This window comes from Myripristis murdjan, chromosome 18 (assembly GCF_902150065.1).
Source record: "Myripristis murdjan chromosome 18, fMyrMur1.1, whole genome shotgun sequence".
Lineage (NCBI taxonomy): Eukaryota > Metazoa > Chordata > Actinopteri > Holocentriformes > Holocentridae > Myripristis > Myripristis murdjan.
In genome coordinates, this window is record NC_043997.1 from 10418296 (window position 1) to 10439281 (window position 20986).

Below are 20986 nucleotides of genomic sequence, written 5' to 3' on the forward strand. Positions count from 1 at the left end.
CACAGGTAATTTACACGCTGGTTAATTAATCTGCTCATTAACTTCTCCTCTCTCTCTCTCTCTCAGGGATCACTCCAACGTCAGGCGGATGCACACGGCTGTCAAGCTCAACGAGGTCATCGTCAACAAATCCCATGATGCCCGGCTAGTCCTGCTCAACATGCCAGGACCGCCCAGGAACCCTGAAGGAGACGAGAACTGTATCCTTCCCATTGCAGGATGTTTGACCTTTTTCCATTCCATAAACCACATGACAAAATTTGTCCCACACTCAACACTCACTCACTCATTAGTATAGAGAATATTCTTGCAAAAAATTTGACCTTTATCTCACCTCATTTTGCAGGTGTTTTCACTTGATTTAAGAAAATTATTAAATGACTCATGCTTTTTGCCATGGATTCATGAGGACATGCTGTTGTTGTCGTGCAGCTTCCACTAGAAAATTGCTCCAACTTTTTTTTGGTGCTGACTCAGAGTTTGAAAAACCAATTTGCACTACAAGCGTTCCTAGCCTGAGGCCGTCATTTCTAAATGCTTTTTACACACGTATTTTGGAGCTATGACTAAATCTAAGAGTTTAAGGTGGCAAAAAATGTGTTACAAAGCAAAATCACTGGGTTACATTGACGTCTTCCAGTTTTGTCTCCATGTATCAAAAGCTAAAATCAGTGTTTGTCTTTACTGAAGTCATGAGTATAATAGATAATCCTTTTCACAATCCTGAAATGATTGTGTGCTGGAGTCCAGGGTAAGTTGAGAGAACACTGTTGGCTTCAGGCATGGCAAAACCAAAACACACAGGAGACAGAATGTGGATTTAAAATGGTAATCTATTCATCTGCATTGAGGGAGTCTGTTTTTGCTCTCACCTCTCGTTGGCATTGGAGGTGGGGAGGCAGAACCCCGAGTCGTTGAAAAAGCGTCACCGTGGCTTGAACCTGGGGCGTTCTGTTTAATCATCAGGTGATGCCATAAAAGCTCAGGAAAATGTAAAATGCTGATCATCCTGCTGTCAGCTGCGCACCACCAGTAGAAATCCTTTGTTTGGATAAATCACATCTCCAAGAGCATCTAGACAACAAATCACCTTAAAGGAATCAACCTGTAGTTGCTTTGACCTTTAATAGCGGAGAACAGAGCTTCAGCATTATAACACATTTCACAAAACACATTTCACAAAACTTTAAGTCCATGATTAAAGACTGCAAACACAAAAAAACATATTTTGGAGATGTAATCTGATATCTAGGTGTCATTTGATATAGATACCAGATGTTACCACCACTAGGCATAAGATGATATCCAGTATTATCGGATATCGCAGTAGTTGCAGCCATATGTGATATTTTTTACAATATCCAACAGTCTGATCGCCACCTGACATTGGATAGGGAGACCAAAGCAGAATGAATATACAATTAAATGTCCAATAATTATAGAATACTGATGTTATTTCTGCAATTTTTACACTGAAGTGCCTCTTTTATTTAATATTAATATATGATACAGACCTACTGTTTCATTTCAATTCTGTTTGATTAAAAAAAGTTAATGGGGGTGCAGTGAGGGACCACGGCGCTTATCTAATTTTTTTGAATAGAATGGAGAAAGAAAAAAAAAACAACTCCCTCCCTGGCGCCCTCTGTCATGATGGTGCCTATAGCATGCCTAACCTGCCCTATGGACCGCACGGCCCTGGAAGCTTAAATAGGTAAATTCAACAATTTTCATTAATGTGCAATTCAGGTACATGAAACACTTAATTTAGGAGATTTCAAAAGGGTAGATTTTTTTTTTTTTTTTTTTTTTAAAGAATGGGTGGGGGTGAATGTTTGAAATGTTTGAAATGGGTTGATGACAGTACAAAATTTTGGGTATCACCCCGCTCTAACCACCTGAGTTGCACATGTTGAACTGTTATTGCTTTGTTTTGTTTGTTTGTTTGTTTGTTTGTTTGTTTCTTTTTCCTCAGGTCAAAAATCAGAAAATGGTGAACGTCACTGGATGTTGCATAGTGTTGCACTTTAGATCTCGTCTATGGAATAAAATTGACTTGACAGCTGCTCCTTCTCACCCCTCTCTCACCCTCCCGCCCTACACTCCCTCTCTCACGCTGCAGGTTTCAAATGAATGAAGTAGGAAGTTGTTAAACTGGAAGGGCGGTCACAATTTATGCATTTATGTGCATGAAGTTTTTTGTTTGTTTGTTTGTTTTCTTGAATATGGAAACCTTCCTTGACTCATGTCCAGATATGGAGTTCCTGGAGGTTTTAACGGAGGGACTGGAACGCGTCCTGTTGGTCAGAGGCGGAGGAAGTGAAGTCATCACCATCTACTCCTGATTGGACAAACCGGGGGGGAGACCCACCCCACAGGGCAGCCAGTCACATGGAGGAGAGTGAAGGGAGATGGTGGGGCCTTGGAGCACCGGGGGGGGTGTGGCCTCTCCATCAGACAGCGCAAAAAGTCAGACTGTCATTGGCTGCAGCGTCGATCAACCCGCAAAAGCCCCTCCCCGCCATCTTTACATGCCACTTTCTGTCATAACAAGGGTTCCCATTCCACTTACGACAAACTACAAAAATGCCAACACAATTCCTTGAATGAGCAAAATATGAGACTGCTCAACTCTGTGTGCGTGTGTATGTATGTGTGTTTACTGTGTGTTTGTAAGAAAGTCACCCATCGCATGTTGCAGCAGGGACCAGTGTTGTCATGTGAGTGAGTGTGTTTGGGCGGTGGACCATCGGACGAGGAAAACGTAAAAAACAACACAGACTGAAAACAGAGCGAGCGGACGCTGATGTGACTCAGGGTTGCATTCTGTGCAGAATGCATGTCGGAAGCCGTTGCGAGTTCAGAGTGTTTATGTTCGAATTAAAATGGGTGTTTGTTGTTTTTATCTCTCTTCAAGAACACAGTAAAATCGAGTTCATCTCTGCGGAAAAAAACTGGAAAGGAGACAGTAGATTTAAGGAGGGGGAGGGAGGCGGGGGTCTAGATCACAAGTATGTCTTTTAAACCGATTTAGCGATAACGCGTGGAAAAACAGCCAGATGCGAGATGCAGTCACTGTATTTTGTTTCTTCGACCCATAATCACAAGTCTTTCCTTACTTGAAAGTGTGGTGTCATACACAGTGTTGGCATGGGGGGGAAAAAGCAACGGGAAGAAATACTGCTTAAAATATAAAACAGTAGCCTCCCCATTGTATAATATCACTTTTTTCTAATACATATCCAGACCTTGGTCACATAGTATTTGCAGATCATCTCAGCGTTCTGTTCTGACTACCAGACAGATGCATTTTATCTCATCAGGGCAATAACTGTCATGTAAGGAAAGGTAAAGGAACAGTTCACCCAATATAGGAGAGAAAAAAAACTTATTTTCCCGCTAACCACCTTGTGCACTCTGTACATCCACATAGTTTCTGTGTGATTTGGTGAGGATGCCACTGTGTCTCCCTTCACTCCAATACAACATGGTGCATGACAGGTTTTGTTTGTGCAGTTTGAGCAGTCAAAAATCTACATGTGTAAAAACTAGGAACTACTTCTTTCCGTATAACAATCACTGCGTTTACATGCACCTTAGCAACTGGGTTATTTGCCGCTTACAGGCAGTTATCATTTTTCAAATGCCATGTAAACAAGCAAGCGGGTTTCCTTAATGAGGGTTAGGCGAATAAGAAAAATCAGGTTAAAGCAGCTAGACTTCTCTTGGAAAAAAAACAATTATCAGGCTATGCATATGTTGTAGGCAGGGTACTCACATTAATCTGGTTTCTTGTGTGTATGTAAACACAGTGACCAGCAAACTGTATCTGTCCATCCCTGATTTATTCTCTTTTAAAGGCAAACAATACACACCCAGCTCCATTGTATTGGAATGAAGGGAAACCGACTGGAAACCTTGCCATATCACAAACTGTGTGGACAGATATTGTGCATGAGGGACTAGAGGAATTTTTTAAATATTTTGTGTGAACTGCTCCTTAAATAGTCACAGATAGATTCTCTGATTGACTTCAATAACATTTTGTGCGATTGTGCAAACTTTCCTGCATTGCATCGCCCTGCTTCTCGAAACCGACACTGTTCCTCGCTGCTCTGTAAATCGATACGAAACAAATAACGGCGAGAAATATTTGCAAAACACTGTTTGACACCGACACCGGATCTCTGCTCGTCCCACAACGCAACGTGTCTGAACACCAGCAACCCACAGCTGGAATGAGTGGTGTGTGTCTATGTGTGTGTGTGTGAGAGAGAAAACAGCCTAGTTAACTTTATTCAGAGGAGGGTGTGTGTGTGTGTGTGTGTGTGTGTGTGTCCCAGAATCCCAGAGTCATGAATGAATCCGCTGCACAGGTGACGTTTGAGGCTGACTCTGTGTTTTGTGCCACACACTGGCCCGGTGTTGGACTGCATGTTGATCTGACAGGTGTGTGGAGCGTGTGACCGTAGCAGTGTGTGTGTGTCATGTTGGTGTGAAAGGAAAATGAAGGGGGTGCAGTGCTGTAGGTAACACAAGCCGTTGTAACACACTGGAGCATCAGCAGAGGACCAGTGCACTGCATGCTGTCAAAAATCTGCTCTTTTTCACTGTTATTTTGGATGTTATGAGAGGAAATGTGTGTGTGTGTGTGCATGGTGTTTAAATGACGTGGGTGTATTCAGCCTCAGTACACCCAATATGGTGTTCTCCATTCCCTCACATGTGTATCTTGGCTACGCTGCGCAGTGTGTGTGTGTGTGCTTGTGCCCTGCAACTCCCGACCTGCTGGACACCTGAACTCAACCCTGATATCCTCCTGTGTGTGTGTGTGTGTGTGTGTGTGTGTGTGTGTGTGTGTGTGAGTGTGTGAGAGAGACAGAGAGAGAGAGATGGCAACTGTCATGCTCGTTGCAAACTGGAGGAGCCGTACTAAAACTGGAGGTGTTTGATTCCACTCCGACGCTTAGTCCCTTTCTCTTTTTTTTTTTTTTTCAGTGTATTGTGCAGGGATTCTTTTGTGTTCACTTTTTATTTCCAGAACTTTTATTTTGTTTGTTTATTGTTTTTTTTTTTGTTTTTTTTTTGCTTGTACATACAAAGAAAAAAACCCAAGTTTTATCTTTTTTTAATTACACTAATATAAAAAAAATGAAGCATAAAAAAATTTGCTTGAAAAAATATGGGAATAAATAAAAACAGTTTTGAAAGAAACCGCTCATTATTACGTTTCAACAGCGTGGATTAAGTCTGTTGTGTGTTGTTGCTGACTGATGCTCTGATTGTTTTTTATAGATAGATAGATAGATAGATAGATAGATATCATTAGAGGAATTGCTGAAAATGTACTAAAGTGTAATAACAATATAAAAATAAGTAGATTACAATGAACAGCAAATAACATGAAGGGAAAGGAAACAAACAAAAAATCTTCAGGGTCTGCTAAATAATTGGAGTAAATTTGAAATGTCTAAGTAATCTAGTATATGCTTTTTTTTTTTTTTTTTTTTCCAATTTGTGATTTCTGTCATGAATTTTCAGTAGCAGTCAGATATGTTTTAAAATGTGAATCTTAAAAATTAGCAGGCTAGTTTTTGTTGAAGCCAAATCAATTTATGGATATAATATTTAGCCAAAATGATGAGTTAATCATATAAGTTTAATTCCCCCCCAAAAAACTTAGGACTTAAATATGAGTAATATTGCCATCTTTGTTAGTATGAAATCTTTTTTATAAGAAATTATTCTGTAAATGAAAAGAAGTTCTATGAAAACATTTTTTTTTCTTTCAAATTGGAAGAGTCAGCAGCACCTTTTTTTTTTTTTTTTTTTTTAATTGAAAACACATTCAAATACAAATATATCAGACATGGGCTCAACATAATGTTGTACAAAGAAACATAAATAATACAAAATTCTTAATAAATAAAAAACAACATTGGGAATAATTGATTCCATTAATATAAAATCAATATAGAAAAAAAAAAATACAGCACACAAGTTGTTCCTCTTTAAAGAATTCACAGCACAGGTTGACAGTTTCATTTTTTTTTTTTTTTTTTTTTTTTAGAATTAATAATTGTAATAGTCTTTACATATTCTTTAACCCCACCCCCACCCCCATTTGCGCGGTGACGTCACTTCCACTTGTACGTACAATCCGGAAGCCGGTGCCATGTTGTGGTTGTGATATTTGAGGAAATCATTTCTGGACGAAGTTCACTAAGTGGGATTTAAAAACAAAAAAAAACAACAACAACAAAACAACAAAACAAAAAACAACAAAAATAATCTAATTTCGGGGTGAGCATGGAGGTAAGAATAGTTAGCGCTAGACACTTTAGAGATATATTTAATAAAGCAAACCAACCTTTCTGTTTAAGTCACTTTATGGTTTCAACTTGAACAGCCTGTTTGTGTGTGTGGTTGAGCACAAAACACAATAATGGCCTGATCAGGAGGTACGAGCAAACGAAGCGTATCAGCCGACCTGCTCCGTAGTATTTCTCCCATTAATTGTGCTTTACAATAACTTCACCTCATCTGTTTATTGCCCCTTTAAAGGCGGATAATGCAACACCGCCGGGGTTAATGTGACAATTTCCCTCTAACGTCAACTTAATCACACCTAATAGCGGTTAATACTCACCGAGCGTCTTTAAACATTGATATTGTTTAATTGAGATATATTTTTTGCGCATATCGGCTCATTAATCGGTACACTTTATCTCGAAATTGATGGCTGTCGGTAGTTTAAGCCAGGCCGTTGGAGCGAACCACTTTTTAATTAACACCTGAAGGTAAGCTGTCTACCTAACACATTCAAAGTTAATCCGTTAAAAAAAAAATGTTAATCGGTTAAACATCTCCGCCACGTCTTATTTATTTATTCATTTATTGTTTGTTTGTGGTGTCACATATCAAAACAGCTGACATTTTCACTCGGCTGATTTTTAATGGTAAGTTCCAGAAGCTGGTCGCCGCTTGGACTCGTGTCAAGCGAACTTGAATCAATAATAAACTTCCTGTTTTGTACGTTCAAAATAAAATCTCTATTATAAATATAACATGAGTGAACAGTGGTGACATCGTTTGTTGTGCATCGCATTGATTCCCTATTTAATTCAACGAGTCACACGAGTGTATAACGCGATTGTGCAGACCGCTGCGCCTTTCAGGTTAATTCCTCCAACGAGTTGGCCGCTTTTATTTCGAAGAGCAACGTGCGAGATATCCGTTGTTGCTGTGGTTGTGTGCGGCGAGCTTGACGCAGCTTCCCCCCGGCTCCTGTCTGCAGGGTTGCCAAGTCCGCGTTTTTTCCGCCAAATTGGGCTACTTTTTAAGTGTTGCAGCGGGTAACAAATTTTGTCCGCGGGTTGGGCTTGGGCATACAGATGATGAATAATGCCTATGAATAAAGATTCATATTTTGAATGACTAATGAAACCTGCTGCCACGAGTTTGAGCCCACCAGAGAGATGCTGGCCTTGTTCAATACAGTTCTGTATGACAGGGACCAGGGCGAGGGATGTCTAAAAAGAAACTGGACAGCTCTGTAAATAGTTCAAGTTCATGAAGTTTTTTCCCGTTCTTTTTTAATGTTGGAGACAGCCAGCAGTTTAACAGGTGAGCTGAAATGATTTTCAATTGCCTTTGCCTGGGAAATTGCCTTTTATGATGTTATTTTATAGATATTATGGTGCATTTTGCAATTATAGCAACGCTGTTGGACTTTAAAAGCAACATACACTACTCACAAAAAGTTAGGGATATTCGGCTTTCGGGTGAAATTTCAGGATCAACCTAGAATGCATTCTAACCTTTCCAGGTGAACTTAATGTGACCTTCTGTAAACTTTTGAATGCACATGTCCAACTGTTCAGTGTTTCAGTACTTTTTGCACAAGTTGCTGTTCTCTAACAAGGAGTTTAACGGCAAAATTCACATAAGGTGTTTGATGCTCCAGCTCATCGAGGTTGTATCATTAGGGAACGGCTGCTGGAGACTGGGGTACCTCAAATGGAGTGGCCTGCACTTTCTCAGACCTGCATCCCATAGAAAACCTATGGGATCAGCTGAGTCGCCGTGTAGAGGCTCGGAGCTCTGTACCCCAGAACCTCAATGTCCTCAGGGCCGCCCTTCAAGAAGAGTGGGATGCCATGCCTCAGCAGACAATAAGTCGACTTGTGAACAGCATGAGACGTCGTTGTCAAGCTGTAATTGATGCTCAAGGGCACATGACAAGTTATTGACGCTGACATTTTTTGTTGTGGTATATCCACCACTGTTGTTGGCTTTTGTTTCAAGAAATTGTTTGAGATGAGGAAATCACCAGTGTATGCTTCTACTTGAATGCCCTACTTTCATGATATAATATCACTGTAGCGTGAACTTTTTACATTTTCCATAAATTTCACCCAAAAGCCAAATATCCCTAACTTTTTGTGAGTAGTGTATATGGATTTTTATGGGCATATTTTGAGTTCTGGTATTGGGCTGATTTTTGGAGCCGTTTTTATACCCAGGTTGGGCGGGTTTTGGGGCTGGTTTTGAGTTGCTGTTTGGCTGCTTTTGTCTCACACACCTGGCAACCCTGCTCCTGTCTGTCCAATCACATCCGAGCCGTAACACCCATCCATGGCTCTGGATCCACTGAGCAGCCTGGCCCGGGCACCACGAAGGAAAACGGGGACGGTTTGTCTTCCGTCGTCCTGAAACACGATCATTTCGCTTGTGGCAGGCTTCCCGAGTAGCGAATCCCCCCCCCGCCTGTGTGCGTGTTTCCAGCGGCGGTTTGATGAAGTCCGCCCGGCGTGACCGTTGATGGTAGCGTTTGAGGACAGAGCGACAGACGGGCGCCAGGCTGGGGCTGGAGTCACGTTAGTACCGCAGCCTTGCGTCAAGCCAGCCCAGCTAGCTAAACTGTAGTCGGACAAGTCAGCAAAGAGGGGTAGCCACGTTAGCTCGGTAGCTAGCCAGCAGACGGGTTATTTTTGGTACGGTATGGTGGCGTACATGCACATGAGCTAGCTGAACATCTGTGCGAAAGCTGTCAACTCCAGTCGGCGTCGTCAGTTTCACAAGAGGGAAAGCCTTGACTTGGTGCTTTTCCGTCATCTTGCTACGGCGGTGTTAGCTGTGCCCCCCTTCCAGAAAAAAAAAATTGTCAGTCCAGACAAGGGTAATAGCTTTCTAGGGAATTTTATTGCGGGACACTTGTTTTGCATCGAAGACATAGCTCATATGAGGCTCGTCTAAAGAAAAAAAAAGATGGACCTGAATTTTTATTCGGATCTGACGGACGGTACCGGGCAGCATGGCGATCCAGAGTTCCTGGATCCGCAGTCATTCAATGGATTTGACTCTGTCAACAAGGTGACACCTCCAGCCAGTTGGAAAAAACTTATTTACCCACTTTACACTGACAGTACCTCTGTCCAGGCTGTCGTTGTGCCCTTTAACCTTACCTCGAATGTATAGGCTGATAGTGAATGCATGTCTCGTCTAGTGTACTGTAGTATTTCACTGAGCTAAATGGATTCTTGATCTTTTTTTTAAGCTGTTTGCAGGCCCTCTGCCTCACTCTTACTGAATGAGAATATACCCCTGTGTTTGTCAGTGATTGCTTTCTTGATTCAGTTTCATGCTGTCAGTGAAAAGTGATGAAGATGAGCTGTGGTTATATGGTGCAAATTTAGACCCACTGAAGAGTGACAGCTAGAGTATTGAGTAGGCCTGCACGATATGGACAAAACGTCATACCTCGATATTTATGCCAAATACCTCAATAGTGACACGATATACGATATGACCGTGGGGTCATTTGAAATTTTTAGTGTTGCAACAGTGAAAATCAATCATGCTTCAAAAAAGTATAATAATACCAAATGGACCTAGAAAATGCAGTTACTTCGCAAAGTATTTCATTGATCAGAACAGACGAATTGCTGTCTTAGGCGAACCCTAACTCTGAATTTGATATCGTCCATATCATTGCCTTTTGAGATATTAATGTCTTGCATGTTCATACCTAGATAACGATATATCGTTAAGCCCTAGTGATGAGCATGCAAACAGACATTTGGCCTGCAGCGAGTGTAAACTTCCCGGTGTGTGTGTTTAGCCTAATTGCTGTTAATCTCAACTGTATAGTTCCCTGGAGGAAGTGACAGCTACCTGACAATTTCTGGGTCCAGCCATCCGTTTCTCTCCTCTTCAGAGGTAGGTCCCGGCGTCTCCCGATTGTTTTCTGTCTAGGTGTTGGATTTAACAGGTTCTAGGTTTTGCGCTTGGATTGCACTGCCCCATCTGACCGATGTTAGTTTGGGCATACTGTCACTAACATTGTCACCAGATGGTTGTCTTGTTATCATCCTGTGGCACATTGTGAACCTGTGATGAGCTACATGTCTTGGAAAAAGGCTAAAGGTCCTTAAGCTGTTTGTTCGGTGACTTGAGCCAGGCTCAGACTGCAAGATTTTAGTCATAAAGTTCCAGAGAAACTTATGAGATTGGAGACAAAAAACCCACATCAGAGACGGTCAGAATCACAACCAGAAATACTTTATTGATCCCCATGGGGAATTTGGACAAACCACTTGCTTGTGCCCGTCAACGAAGCTCCTGTCGTCGGAGTAGTTCAGCGGTGTGTCCCAGACCAGTCCGGGAGCCATTTTAAGCTTTGGCGGCTTTTAAACATGTTTGCAAACCATCGGCACAAATCCAGAGTGGCTCTTGTAGTTTGGCCGCGCTCAGACCCGTCTACGAAAAGCTCTGAGCAACAGCCAATGAGAGGACGATGAGAGCTAATTGTATGGGAACATGAGAGCACAGTTTTCATGTAACGCAGGATATATGATGAATTTTATAAATATGATTCACAAACTGTTGTTAAGAATTTGTAATAGTGCCAGACAAAACCATGCCTCCAAGCACACGCTGAATATGAAAAGGTTCCTGTAGGAAGGGGGCTGCGTTAATATTGCACCATAATTTGAACTTAATGGACTCTCTCTTTTTTTGGACTCTGCAAAATAGGCGATCCTTGCTGTCTGCGTCTTCCCAGCCATTCTCTCTGCCGTACTCTGGCTTTCTGCCTTTTTGTCTTTGTTTCTTCGGCACAAAATAGTGCCGACGTGATAATAACAGCAAGCTGCTCCTCTTTGTTAGGGCCCATTTTCATCAACAACAACAACAACAGTAGTCACTTCTCACATTTCAACTTTTCGCTTGGGGTTTCATGAGTAGAAATTTCAGACTTCAGCTGCGTCCCAGGAAGACAGATCGTGTAATTAGTGCACCTCATCCGCACTCGGTTGTGTTGTGTGCGCACCACAACGATGAAAAGATGTAAAATACAGGACAGATTGTGGTGTAGTTGGAGCGGAACAGCGATTTTGGGATTTCTAAAGACTTGTAGTCTGAGCCTGGCTTTAGACGCTGCAAGTCCCGTCACTGGATGGAACAGTTGGGCTGGGTAAAAATATCAATCTTCCAATCAATCGCAATCTGATATTGACTCAGAATCAAAAGGAATCAGGAAATCTGTGCCAGTATCCAGCCCTGCAAAGCAACGTTCCACATCCGGCTCAATCTCTAATATTAAACCGAACAATGTAGGATACATGAGCACTTGGAATTCCAGAGCTGCATCGTAATTAAAATTGATTTGCCCCAGATGTCTAGTTCAAAGAAATGCTGCTGCGTCTAACAAAGCTATAATTGCTGAAAGGGAGTTCACTTTTCCTTCACTCACCTGTTATTCCATCTCTCTCTATTCACTTTTCTCATTCCCTTCATTTTCCATCTTCCATCTTCTTTTCTTTATACTCCTGCTCTCCCCCTGTCCCTGCCATCCTCTCTTCCACCTCCAGACGTTCCACACCCCCAGCCTCGGCGATGAGGAGTTCGAGATCCCCCCCATCTCGCTGGACCCCGATTCGGCTCTCACCGTGTCGGACGTGGTGTCCCACTTCGGCGAGCTGTCGGACACGGGCGCCTCCGACAGCGTGGTGGTTCCCGGGAACGCTGTGGTTGGAGGGGACGACCCCTCCTTCGCTTCCACTTTTGTCAACCCCCCCTCGCAGGGACTGGAGCACCTGAGTCTGGGAGTCATGAATCAGTCAGGAGGCAGCGCCCTGTTGAGCTCTTCACTCGGCATGGTGAGGAACGCGTTTGAACTGCTGTAAATGACTTGAAATTTAACGCCAGGCTCAGCTACAAGGAGCTCATTACTTGGCAGGCATGAAGACCGATACCAAATGCTTTTGAAATGGCATTTGTTGGTGTTAAAAAACAGTGTTAATTGATCAGTTACATTACAAAATGTTGTTGGAGGACGTTGTTTTTAAGCTTGTCAAATAAAATAAACGATAAACGTCCCTTTGGGGTGAAGAGATTTGTTGGATACTGTATCCACCCACCCTCAACTCACAGTAATTGCAGGCAGATTTTTCACATGTAAAATAATTTTGGTTTGAGCTCAATGAGACCCCTCCAGTCCCGATGTATTTACAGACATGAAACCTCGCTCAATCTCACAAAAACTGTCGATGGACAGACTGCATCAGAGGTAGGTAGAAAAAGATTTATGGCCTTTTGGGTGAACGGTTCCTTTAAAACTTCCAGAGAACTAGGAAACTTTTGAGTAAAAAAAAATTCTCATGCATTTGGCACTTACCTGGCAAGCTGTGGGTCATGAAACAAAATAGTAGTAGAAATCTTATGGATTTTTCCCTTGTATTTTAGTTGAACTGTTCCTTTAACAGTTGCCAAGTCTTCAGTTTCCCCATGTGCTCCTGTTCTCACATTTTCAGCCCTTCAAATCAGGATCTAACTTGAACTATTTTAACATGCCCCTGTTGTTATGTGAACATTGCTGGCCACTGGCTGTATGAACCAGGACTGGATGGCATCTTTCATTTTTGAATCTAGTTCAGGATTCATGGTTTCAAAATTATGATTAGTTTGCTCTTTGTTTGCGTTTTCCTGTGCCGCCCAGGATCTTGGACACCCGATCGGCTCTCAGTTCAGCAGCTCGTCCCCAATGACCATTGACGTTCCATTGAGTGACATGGGCCACGGCCTACTAGGGACCAACCAGCTGACTACCATTGACCAATCAGAGCTCAGCGCTCAACTTGGCCTGGGTCTAGGCGGTGGGAATATATTACAACGCTCCCAGTCACCGGAGCACCCCCTGTCAGCCACGGCGTCGCCCACCAGCTCTCTGCAGGACGACGACATGGACGACTTCAGGCGGGTGAGTCCGGGGCTTGGTGCACCTCCAGTCATCAATAACATCCTTCTATCTGTCTGTTTAGCTTCTGCCTAAATCACTGGAAGAAATATTATCTTTTATTTGCCATTTGCTCCTTCAGTTGACACTTCAGGAGCTTTCAGTGACACTTTAAAGGAAAACTGTTTTGTTGTTTTTGGGTAAAATGCACTTTTTCCGACTTACCCAGACAAAGACATGATGCTGGATACCATTTTCACCTCGGTGTGTCCACTGGTTCTTTTCCAGTGGGTACAAGTGTAGAATTTCCTCTTAGCTTAGCATAAAGACTTGAAGTGTATGGGAGTCATTAGCCTGGCTCCATCAAAGTGGGAAAAATAAACCTTACAGCAGCTCTGAATCTGTCTTATTTGCACCATGTATCAAATGGATTTGAAATACACATCTTGGAATAATAAAAAAAAAAAAAAAGATGGTACACATGATACATTGCGTAAATAGGACAGCGTCAGAGTTGCTCTAAGGTTTCATTTTTCGCTTTGAGGGAGCTTGGCCTTTAAGGTTGCTACGCAGACCTGAAAAAATATGGTAAATGAAATTGTTTGGATTTTTAAAAGATTGGAAACGGCAAAATTTTGTGAAAAAAAAATACGACAAATATTGCCCGTAGCTAGCCACATCTGACTTGCCACTAAGCAGGGTAAAACAAACATCCGCACAGTAAACGAAAACGTTAACAAGAGGAACGTATCCGTGCTTTCTTGTAACATTTTTCATTCTCTGCCCCCCTCCTATCAGAGTGTGCTGGTGGAGTCGCCAGTCTCTCTCGCTGTCTCTCCCGGAGTCATCTCCCTCGACCCCTCTCTGTCCGACTCCCCGGTCCCCACCCCAGCCTCCAGCGCCTCCCCAGCCATGGGACAGAAAAGTGGAGCGGGAGGAGGTAACAAGAGGGGCAAGAACGGCAAGCCCGTCAAGCCCAGGAAAGACCCCAACGAGCCCCAGAAACCCGTGTCGGCCTACGCCTTGTTCTTCAGGGACACACAGGCAGCTATTAAGGGACAGAACCCCAACACCACATTCGGAGAGGTGTCGAAGATAGTGGCCTCCATGTGGGACAGCCTGGGGGAGGAGCAGAAACAAGTAGGTGGAAGACGGGAAGCTGCTTACATTCCTTTGGTGATTTTGATTCTATTTTATATGTGTTGATTCAGTTTTATTGAAGTATTTGTGTAGTTTTATTTATTCTTTATTTAATTTGTTATTATTTCTTTTTTAACATTTATTTATTTAGTTAGTTATTCTTCATCGTCTCCACCAGGCATAGCCCAGAGGGGATGATGCGTTTGGACCTGTGTGTGTGTGTGTCTTATTGTCCTGAAATATTTAGTGCACAGTTATGCTGGTACGATGAGGAACCCCTTTTGGTTGCAGTGATTCAAAACCTTCACAAAACTTTTGTTTTTGCTACTGTAAGCGTCGTGGGTGGAAAGTTGAGTGTGAATGAACAAGCAAACCGCTTGAGCTCTTCTCATAACTTTAGTGAGCAACGTGAAGCAACAGGCGGCAGTACGGTACAATCTCTCCTGCTCTCCTCCCTCTCGCCTTCTCTCTACCTGTCTACCTCTTCACCCGGAAGTTGTAACTACTCTGGACAACATTTAAGATAAGATAAGATAAGATAAGATAGGTACTTTATTCATCCCCTCAGGGAAATTCTCTGTGTCACATAGCTCATAGTACACACAATACATATACCATACATATACCATAAAGGACAAACAATACATACACCATATATATAAAAAAAATAAATTAAAAAAAAGGCAGCCATTCACTCAATCAGACAGAGAATACAACTGTGAGCCTGATATTGTAAAAACTGTATAAGGTGCATTTAGCAATAAAACTGGTATAACTGAACATACAACAAAATTAAATATACTCACAATGAGTGTTACTGAATGAATTAGGCCATACCTTCAAATTAGTAATTTAAATATGGCAACAGTAAACAAAACTTAAACACTTTGTCAGCTTGAATATATATATTAACTTCCTTGCCAAAATTAACTCTTACACTACTTCTGCTCCCTCTCTCTCTTTGTTCACTGTCCAGCTCACTCGGCCAACATTGCTCTGTCTCTACAGGGTCCCTATATGCTATATGCTATCTTGCTCTGTCTCTCTTCTCGTACCTCTGTGATGCCACACTACTTTCTTACTTCATTCACTGTGTAGCTCGCTCGTTCTTTTTCATCATGTTGTGTTCAGTTTGCTCACGGGTGAAAAAATCCAGGACATGCATTGCGTGTTTTTTTTTTTTGGTTTGTTTGTTTGTTTTACATACTGGTGACAAGAAATTCAAGAGAACATATAGTGTGTGTGTGTGTGTGTGAGATACCTTTAGTAGTAATTTTGAATTTTGCTATTTTAATTTGAGCTCTTTTCTAAACGTTGCCTCTGTTGTTGAAAGCCATATGACTTTTGGCAAAGACTAAGAAATGGCTGCCAAGTGTATAATAAACTGAAACAGTTACTGGGAGAACAAGAAAAAGCTAAACTCTAGGCTTTGGGAGTTTTACGCCATATTTTCTATACTGTACTGTATTAGAATTTAATCATATAGTAATGTAATTTGTAATTTAAAAAGCGCTTGACAATACAGGTGACTGCTGAATCTATACCAAGTTTTGCTCAGCACACAGGGTAGCCTGGGGACCGGAAAAATGGGAGATACGACTGGCGGAGATCTGCACCCTGCAGAGTGCACGCTTCTAGTTTTATTTTATTTGTTTTCTCCATACTGATTCAGTAATATTTAATGGCAAACTGACAGATGTAGTTACATTTTCATGCAATAATAACATTTTCAGTTTTCTGGACCAGCTTGTTACTAAAAACAAAAAGTAGAAAAGCTTAAAAGAGAGAGTCATGGAAATCATACCATGTGCTGTGAAAGAGTTCTCTCGGTTGGTTTAAGGATGTAGGATAAAGCTGTTTTTCCTTCTCACGTCTGTGTTGTAAAAGCATGACATTCCTTCTCTCGGGAGTTGTCTCCTCTTATTGGTTAGTTAGGTAAACAAGTGATAATCAACCTCTACGTGTGACCTTGGATGCATTGCAAGCAGTACATACACACACACACACACACACACACACCCGTAATAACATGCTGACCACACAGCATACAGTTACACACATGCTGCACGTCTTCAACATTAATGAGTGAGTCTTTTGTTTTTCCTTTGTCCTCTCACAAACCCTCTTTCATTCGGCTATATGACAGCAGCAGATCGGGGCCGAAGATGTGAAAAGACGAATGTGCAAATCTCATTTCACACACGACCGCCGCCGCTCATCATTTTCCCCCTTTTTTTTTTTCTTTTTTTTTTTTTTTTTTCTCAGGTTTACAAGAGGAAGAATGAAGCAGCCAAGAAGGAGTACTTGAAAGCGCTGGCAGCCTACAAAGCCAACCAGATTTCTCAGGTGAGGGATGGACAGATTGTGAATATTGACAGCTTCACAGCGACGTTTCGTCATTTGAAAAATTTGACAGCTCTAACAATATGATTCCTGACAGGAAAGTAAATCTTTCATTGGGATATTATCAAAATGATTAGTTATGAAGAGCTCTCTCCTTACACAGCAATTACATTTAAGATTCATTCAGTTCATAAGATAATTGGTATATGATGAATAATAATAATTGCTATATTATAAGTAACAAACATCAAGAAATGTAAATATACATATCAAAGTGCAGTGCTGGACAGTGTATGACACAGCAGAAACAAGTAAAACTTCCTTCCAGCTCAATTCTGACACCATTTCACCCCGACAGTCATCCACATCAGATCAAAATGTCGTCAATTAAAGGAATTACTTGATTTCCCTTTGTGTTTTACTCAGCAGTCACGCTCCAGGTCCTAAGCAGTATCAGTTCTGTAAAAAATTGACGTCATTAGTCAAATAAAAACGAAAATAACAGGCTGGAGCCGCTGTGGTGGTGCTTTCCAACTTCTTGTTTGTGTGTATGTGTCTGTTGGTCTAAATCTGGTGAAGAACACTGAAAACAACTTATCTTTTGTTATCTAGATGGCGTTACTAATTTGTTCCAGTGAGTTATAGAATGATTTTTACAACATATGTACTTTTGAAACATATTTTAAGTGGCAACTCTAAGAAAAGACCCGCTCTTTTCTTGTATGTTTTTGTTACATCCGACCTTCCTCTCCTCAGGCCCCCATAGAGGTGTTGGACGCCGCCCCGTCGCCCCCAGCTCCCACCATCACCCCCCCTTCGGCCAGCACCGCCGCCCCTCGCCCCACCCGCTCCCAGCAGTACAACCCCGAGGAGAACACCATCACCAACATCTGCGCCTCCAACATCATCCTGGACCTGCCGAAGGTTGCCACGCGCTCACTCACCGGCGCCATCAAGCCCCAAGCGCCGCCCTCCTCCACTCCCCCGGCCCCCGCCAGCGTCCCCAAGATCATCATCAAACAGGCGCCGTCGCCCTCCGTGTCGACCGTGGTGGCGGCGGCGGCGGCGACGGCGGCCTCCTCGCCGCGCCAGCCTCCGCCCCTGCAGCAGATGCAAAGCACCCCGCCGCCGCCCCGCCTGCAGCAGATGGTCCACGCCCAGGCCCCTCCGCCCCTGCAAGCCAAGCCGAGGGGCGGGGGTGCAGGCGCCACCACGGCCCCGCCCCCCCTGCAGATCAAGATCGTCCCGTCGTCGCTGCAGTCGAATTCCAACATGCCCATCATGGTGACGTCGGCGGGTGAGACGGCTGCCTCGGTGTCCTCAGACTCCGCTCTGACTGTGGAGGTGGGACAGTCGGCCGCCGAGGTGGCCGAGGTCGAGGAAGGGGTAAGACATTTAGTTACAAGTCTGATATTCAAAGATAATTTAATTAAACACAGAATCATTCTACCTATATCATTTAGAGTTTAAGGTAGGGGTGTAATGATCTATCAGTCTGAATCAATATATCAATCTACTGATCAACAATCCAGTATAATCAATACTAAGTGAAAATAGCTATCCATTTTGTCATCTTACACCTCTTGCTTCTCTCTCTCTCTCGCTCTCTCTCCTCTTTCACTGTCACTCTCTCTCTCTCTCTCTCTCTCTCTCTCTCTCTCTCACTCTCTCAGATGGAGGTGGAGGTGAACGTGGCTCCGGGGCCGAGCGTGACCCCCACCGCCGCTCCCAACATCTGCGTGCGTGCCGGTTGCACCAACCCCGCCGTGGAGAGCAAAGACTGGGACAAGGAGTACTGCAGCAACGAGTGTGTCGCCACACACTGCAGGTAACATTCACGATGCCTGACATGGGTCCAACAGTATTTAGCCGTTGATTTTTTTTTTTTTTTTTTCCATCTTAAAAACAGCAATTACAGATTCTTCTGCTATCCAAGCTGGACTGGAAACATTTGCAGTTAGCTGTCGAGCATTAGTAGAAGCCAAAAGCACGACAGCGTCCAAGGTCTCATCATCCTTTGGTCAGAGGATGAGATTCAACGGGATCATGAAGGAATTCACAAAAATGGGAAGCACATATTGCTTTGCTTTGGGGGAACTGGGCTACGAAAAGTAAAGTTTCATGTGTTTTACGAACTTGTATGAATTTGAAGAACAAAAAAAAAACTTTTACTGTTTCCCCTGAGGTCGGTTGACGAGAACCGGATCTAATTCCAGTTCTTACTGTACGAGGGAAAGGGCCGTCTCGTTTCCCTGTTTGCTCAGATTTACAGGAAAAGACCTGACTTCCGCTAACTTGAGCATCCTGCTATTTTTAGGTGCAGGTTACCATTAAGTCACAACATGCTGCACAAGATCTGTTAATGATTTTTTTTTTTTCCCCTTTCCTTCCACAGGGATGTGTTCATGGCCTGGTGCGCCATCCGAGGGCAGAACTCCGCCACCGTCACATAGGAAACGGGCCGATCTGACAGAGGGAGTGCTGCGCATCGAGGAAAAGGACGGAAGCGAAAATGAATTATGAACGAATGAAAGTCAGATCGAGGTCGGAGAGTGTTTTGCATATGTGATCTGTTTCGTCATGCTCACGCCAGACGGATGGGGTTTCTCATCTCAGGCAAAACAACACGACAGTCACAGCAAAGTATTTGAACGTGAATACTTTTCTGTGAGCTACAGCTTGTGTTGTAAGAACATAGCATATTTAAATCACAAATACTGTTTTACCCCGGTCTGGTAAAAATGGTAAGAACGATCAGGACGGACAGACGGACGAATATCAAAGACGAATCTCTGCTTTGCCACTCCAGACTCTAGACCTCAGACGAGCGCCCGAGTGGAAAATCCTCATCGTTGATCTTGAATTTAAATTATGGACTTGATAAATAACGAGAACGTTTTGTATGGACGTTGTGTTTTTAAATGTTTTGGGAAAGAGATGGGGAAAAAAACAAAAAACAAAATGTGTGGGGAATCATGATCTTGCAGATGTAATCAATGCAGTTCATCCTTTGTGTGCATGCCCTTCCCCAAGTCAACAAGTGATTTATGTTAAATCATGCTTCAGTAATTTATGGGTGCTTTGTTATGGAACGGCTGGTGGCAGCGTGGGCTTCCAGATAGATCTGTTTAGCCAGCATATTTTATAAATGACCAGTAATTTGGCTAAGCACAAATGAAGTTTTTGTTTTATTTTATGTTTTTGGGAAAGGAGGAGTGTAAAACATTTCAAACAGGGCGGAGATCCATCAACACACACCAGCTGAGTGCGTTTAAACCACCTGGAAGCCCTGGAATATTTAAAAACTTAAAAGAAATAGTGCCAGTGGCTGCTGAGATTCACATTTCTCCAGCCACTGCAGCCCAAACAAAATAAATATATGTATTTAAAATAATAATAATAATAATAATAAAATAAACTGCTCTACCCTGTGCTTCACTCCTGCTACACAAGAGCTTTCTTTTTAAAATACGCCTCAGATATCTGCAAGGACATTAAGTTTGTTTTGTGAGGAGGTTTTGGTGAAAAATATTATTGAGAGAGAGAAAAAAAAATAGATATTGGAATCAAATACACACACCAGCTGTGACAACACTACTGAAGGGGAAAGGGAATATACAGTTTTAATTTTTAACAACAGTTTTGGTCACGGGTGACTGAAAGGGGAGAGGAGGTCTCTTTACAAAGCTGTTACCGCTGGGATTCACATCTCAGAGGAAAGTTACAGGGGAGTGGACGGAGTGATGGCTCTGGTTTATTGTAGATACATCCTGGAAAATGTTTTTAACTGTGAAATAAAAAAAATATTTTATGTTTTAATATACATTTTGGTGAGGAGTTTGTATTCATGTTGCCTTGGACATACTCATTTTCATAGAGCACACATACAAACAGTGCATTGCAGTATCAGTGGTACACTAAATGTAAATAAAGGAAAATTAATATGTGGTTTCATGCACAAAATATATACAGAAATATGTAATTGACTAGTCACATGGATCAAAACAGCCAGAAAAGGATATATCCTCACATATCTAATCTAGAGTACATTTTTTTTTTTTTTTAATGATTTAAAATTATTTTTTTTATTATTTATGTACCAAGCAAAAGAAGACTTAGTGTTCTTCCACTTATATATGAAAAAAAAATGTCATTTAAAAAAATTATGCAACCGGGTAAACCTTATGAATTATTTTGAAATGATGTTATTAAGCCTGAAGTAACAACTGTGTCCAGATTTCCAGCAGAGGCGCTCTCGTGGCAGGT

The 20986-nt window shown here is 42.3% G+C and overlaps 2 protein-coding genes across 6 annotated transcripts in view; both read left to right on the forward strand.

Moving 5' to 3' along the window:
* slc12a6 (solute carrier family 12 member 6) overlaps positions 1 to 4991 on the forward strand; it is a 46877-nt gene extending 41886 nt beyond the window's left edge. For all 3 annotated transcript variants that reach the window (XM_030076165.1, XM_030076167.1, XM_030076166.1), the window contains 2 exons: positions 67 to 200; positions 2254 to 4991. In XM_030076165.1, coding sequence (XP_029932025.1) covers positions 67 to 200; positions 2254 to 2345 — 226 coding nt within the window. In that variant the 3' untranslated portion in view covers positions 2346 to 4991. The remainder of the gene's footprint in view (positions 1 to 66; positions 201 to 2253) is intronic.
* Positions 4992 to 6178: 1187 nt separating this feature from the next.
* Positions 6179 to 20539, forward strand: tox4b (TOX high mobility group box family member 4 b). Of its 3 annotated transcripts, none has more exons than XM_030076171.1 (9): positions 6187 to 6315; positions 10153 to 10221; positions 11874 to 12161; positions 13001 to 13261; positions 14036 to 14377; positions 16643 to 16723; positions 17477 to 18106; positions 18394 to 18548; positions 19116 to 20539. In XM_030076171.1, exons 1-9 carry the CDS (start codon positions 6310 to 6312, stop codon positions 19171 to 19173), a joined length of 1890 nt encoding a protein of 629 aa, XP_029932031.1. In that variant the 5' UTR covers positions 6187 to 6309; the 3' UTR covers positions 19174 to 20539. The 3 variants fall into 3 exon arrangements, with proteins under 3 accessions (XP_029932032.1, XP_029932031.1, XP_029932030.1); XM_030076170.1 differs by lacking the exon at positions 6187 to 6315 and adding an exon at positions 8634 to 9375; XM_030076172.1 differs by lacking the exon at positions 10153 to 10221 and having other exon boundaries at positions 6179 to 6315.
* Positions 20540 to 20986: the final 447 nt, after the last annotated feature.

Excerpts from the sequence above, each read along its gene's own strand:
- tox4b (XM_030076170.1), top strand. The coding sequence starts at position 9,271 with ATGGACCTGAATTTTTATTCGGATCTGACGGACGGTACCGGGCAGCAT. Across the intron at positions 13,262-14,035 it reads ACATGGACGACTTCAGGCGG|AGTGTGCTGGTGGAGTCGCC; the intron begins GTGAGTCCGGGG and ends CCCTCCTATCAG. Across the intron at positions 18,549-19,115 it reads TGTGTCGCCACACACTGCAG|GGATGTGTTCATGGCCTGGT; the intron begins GTAACATTCACG and ends TTCCTTCCACAG.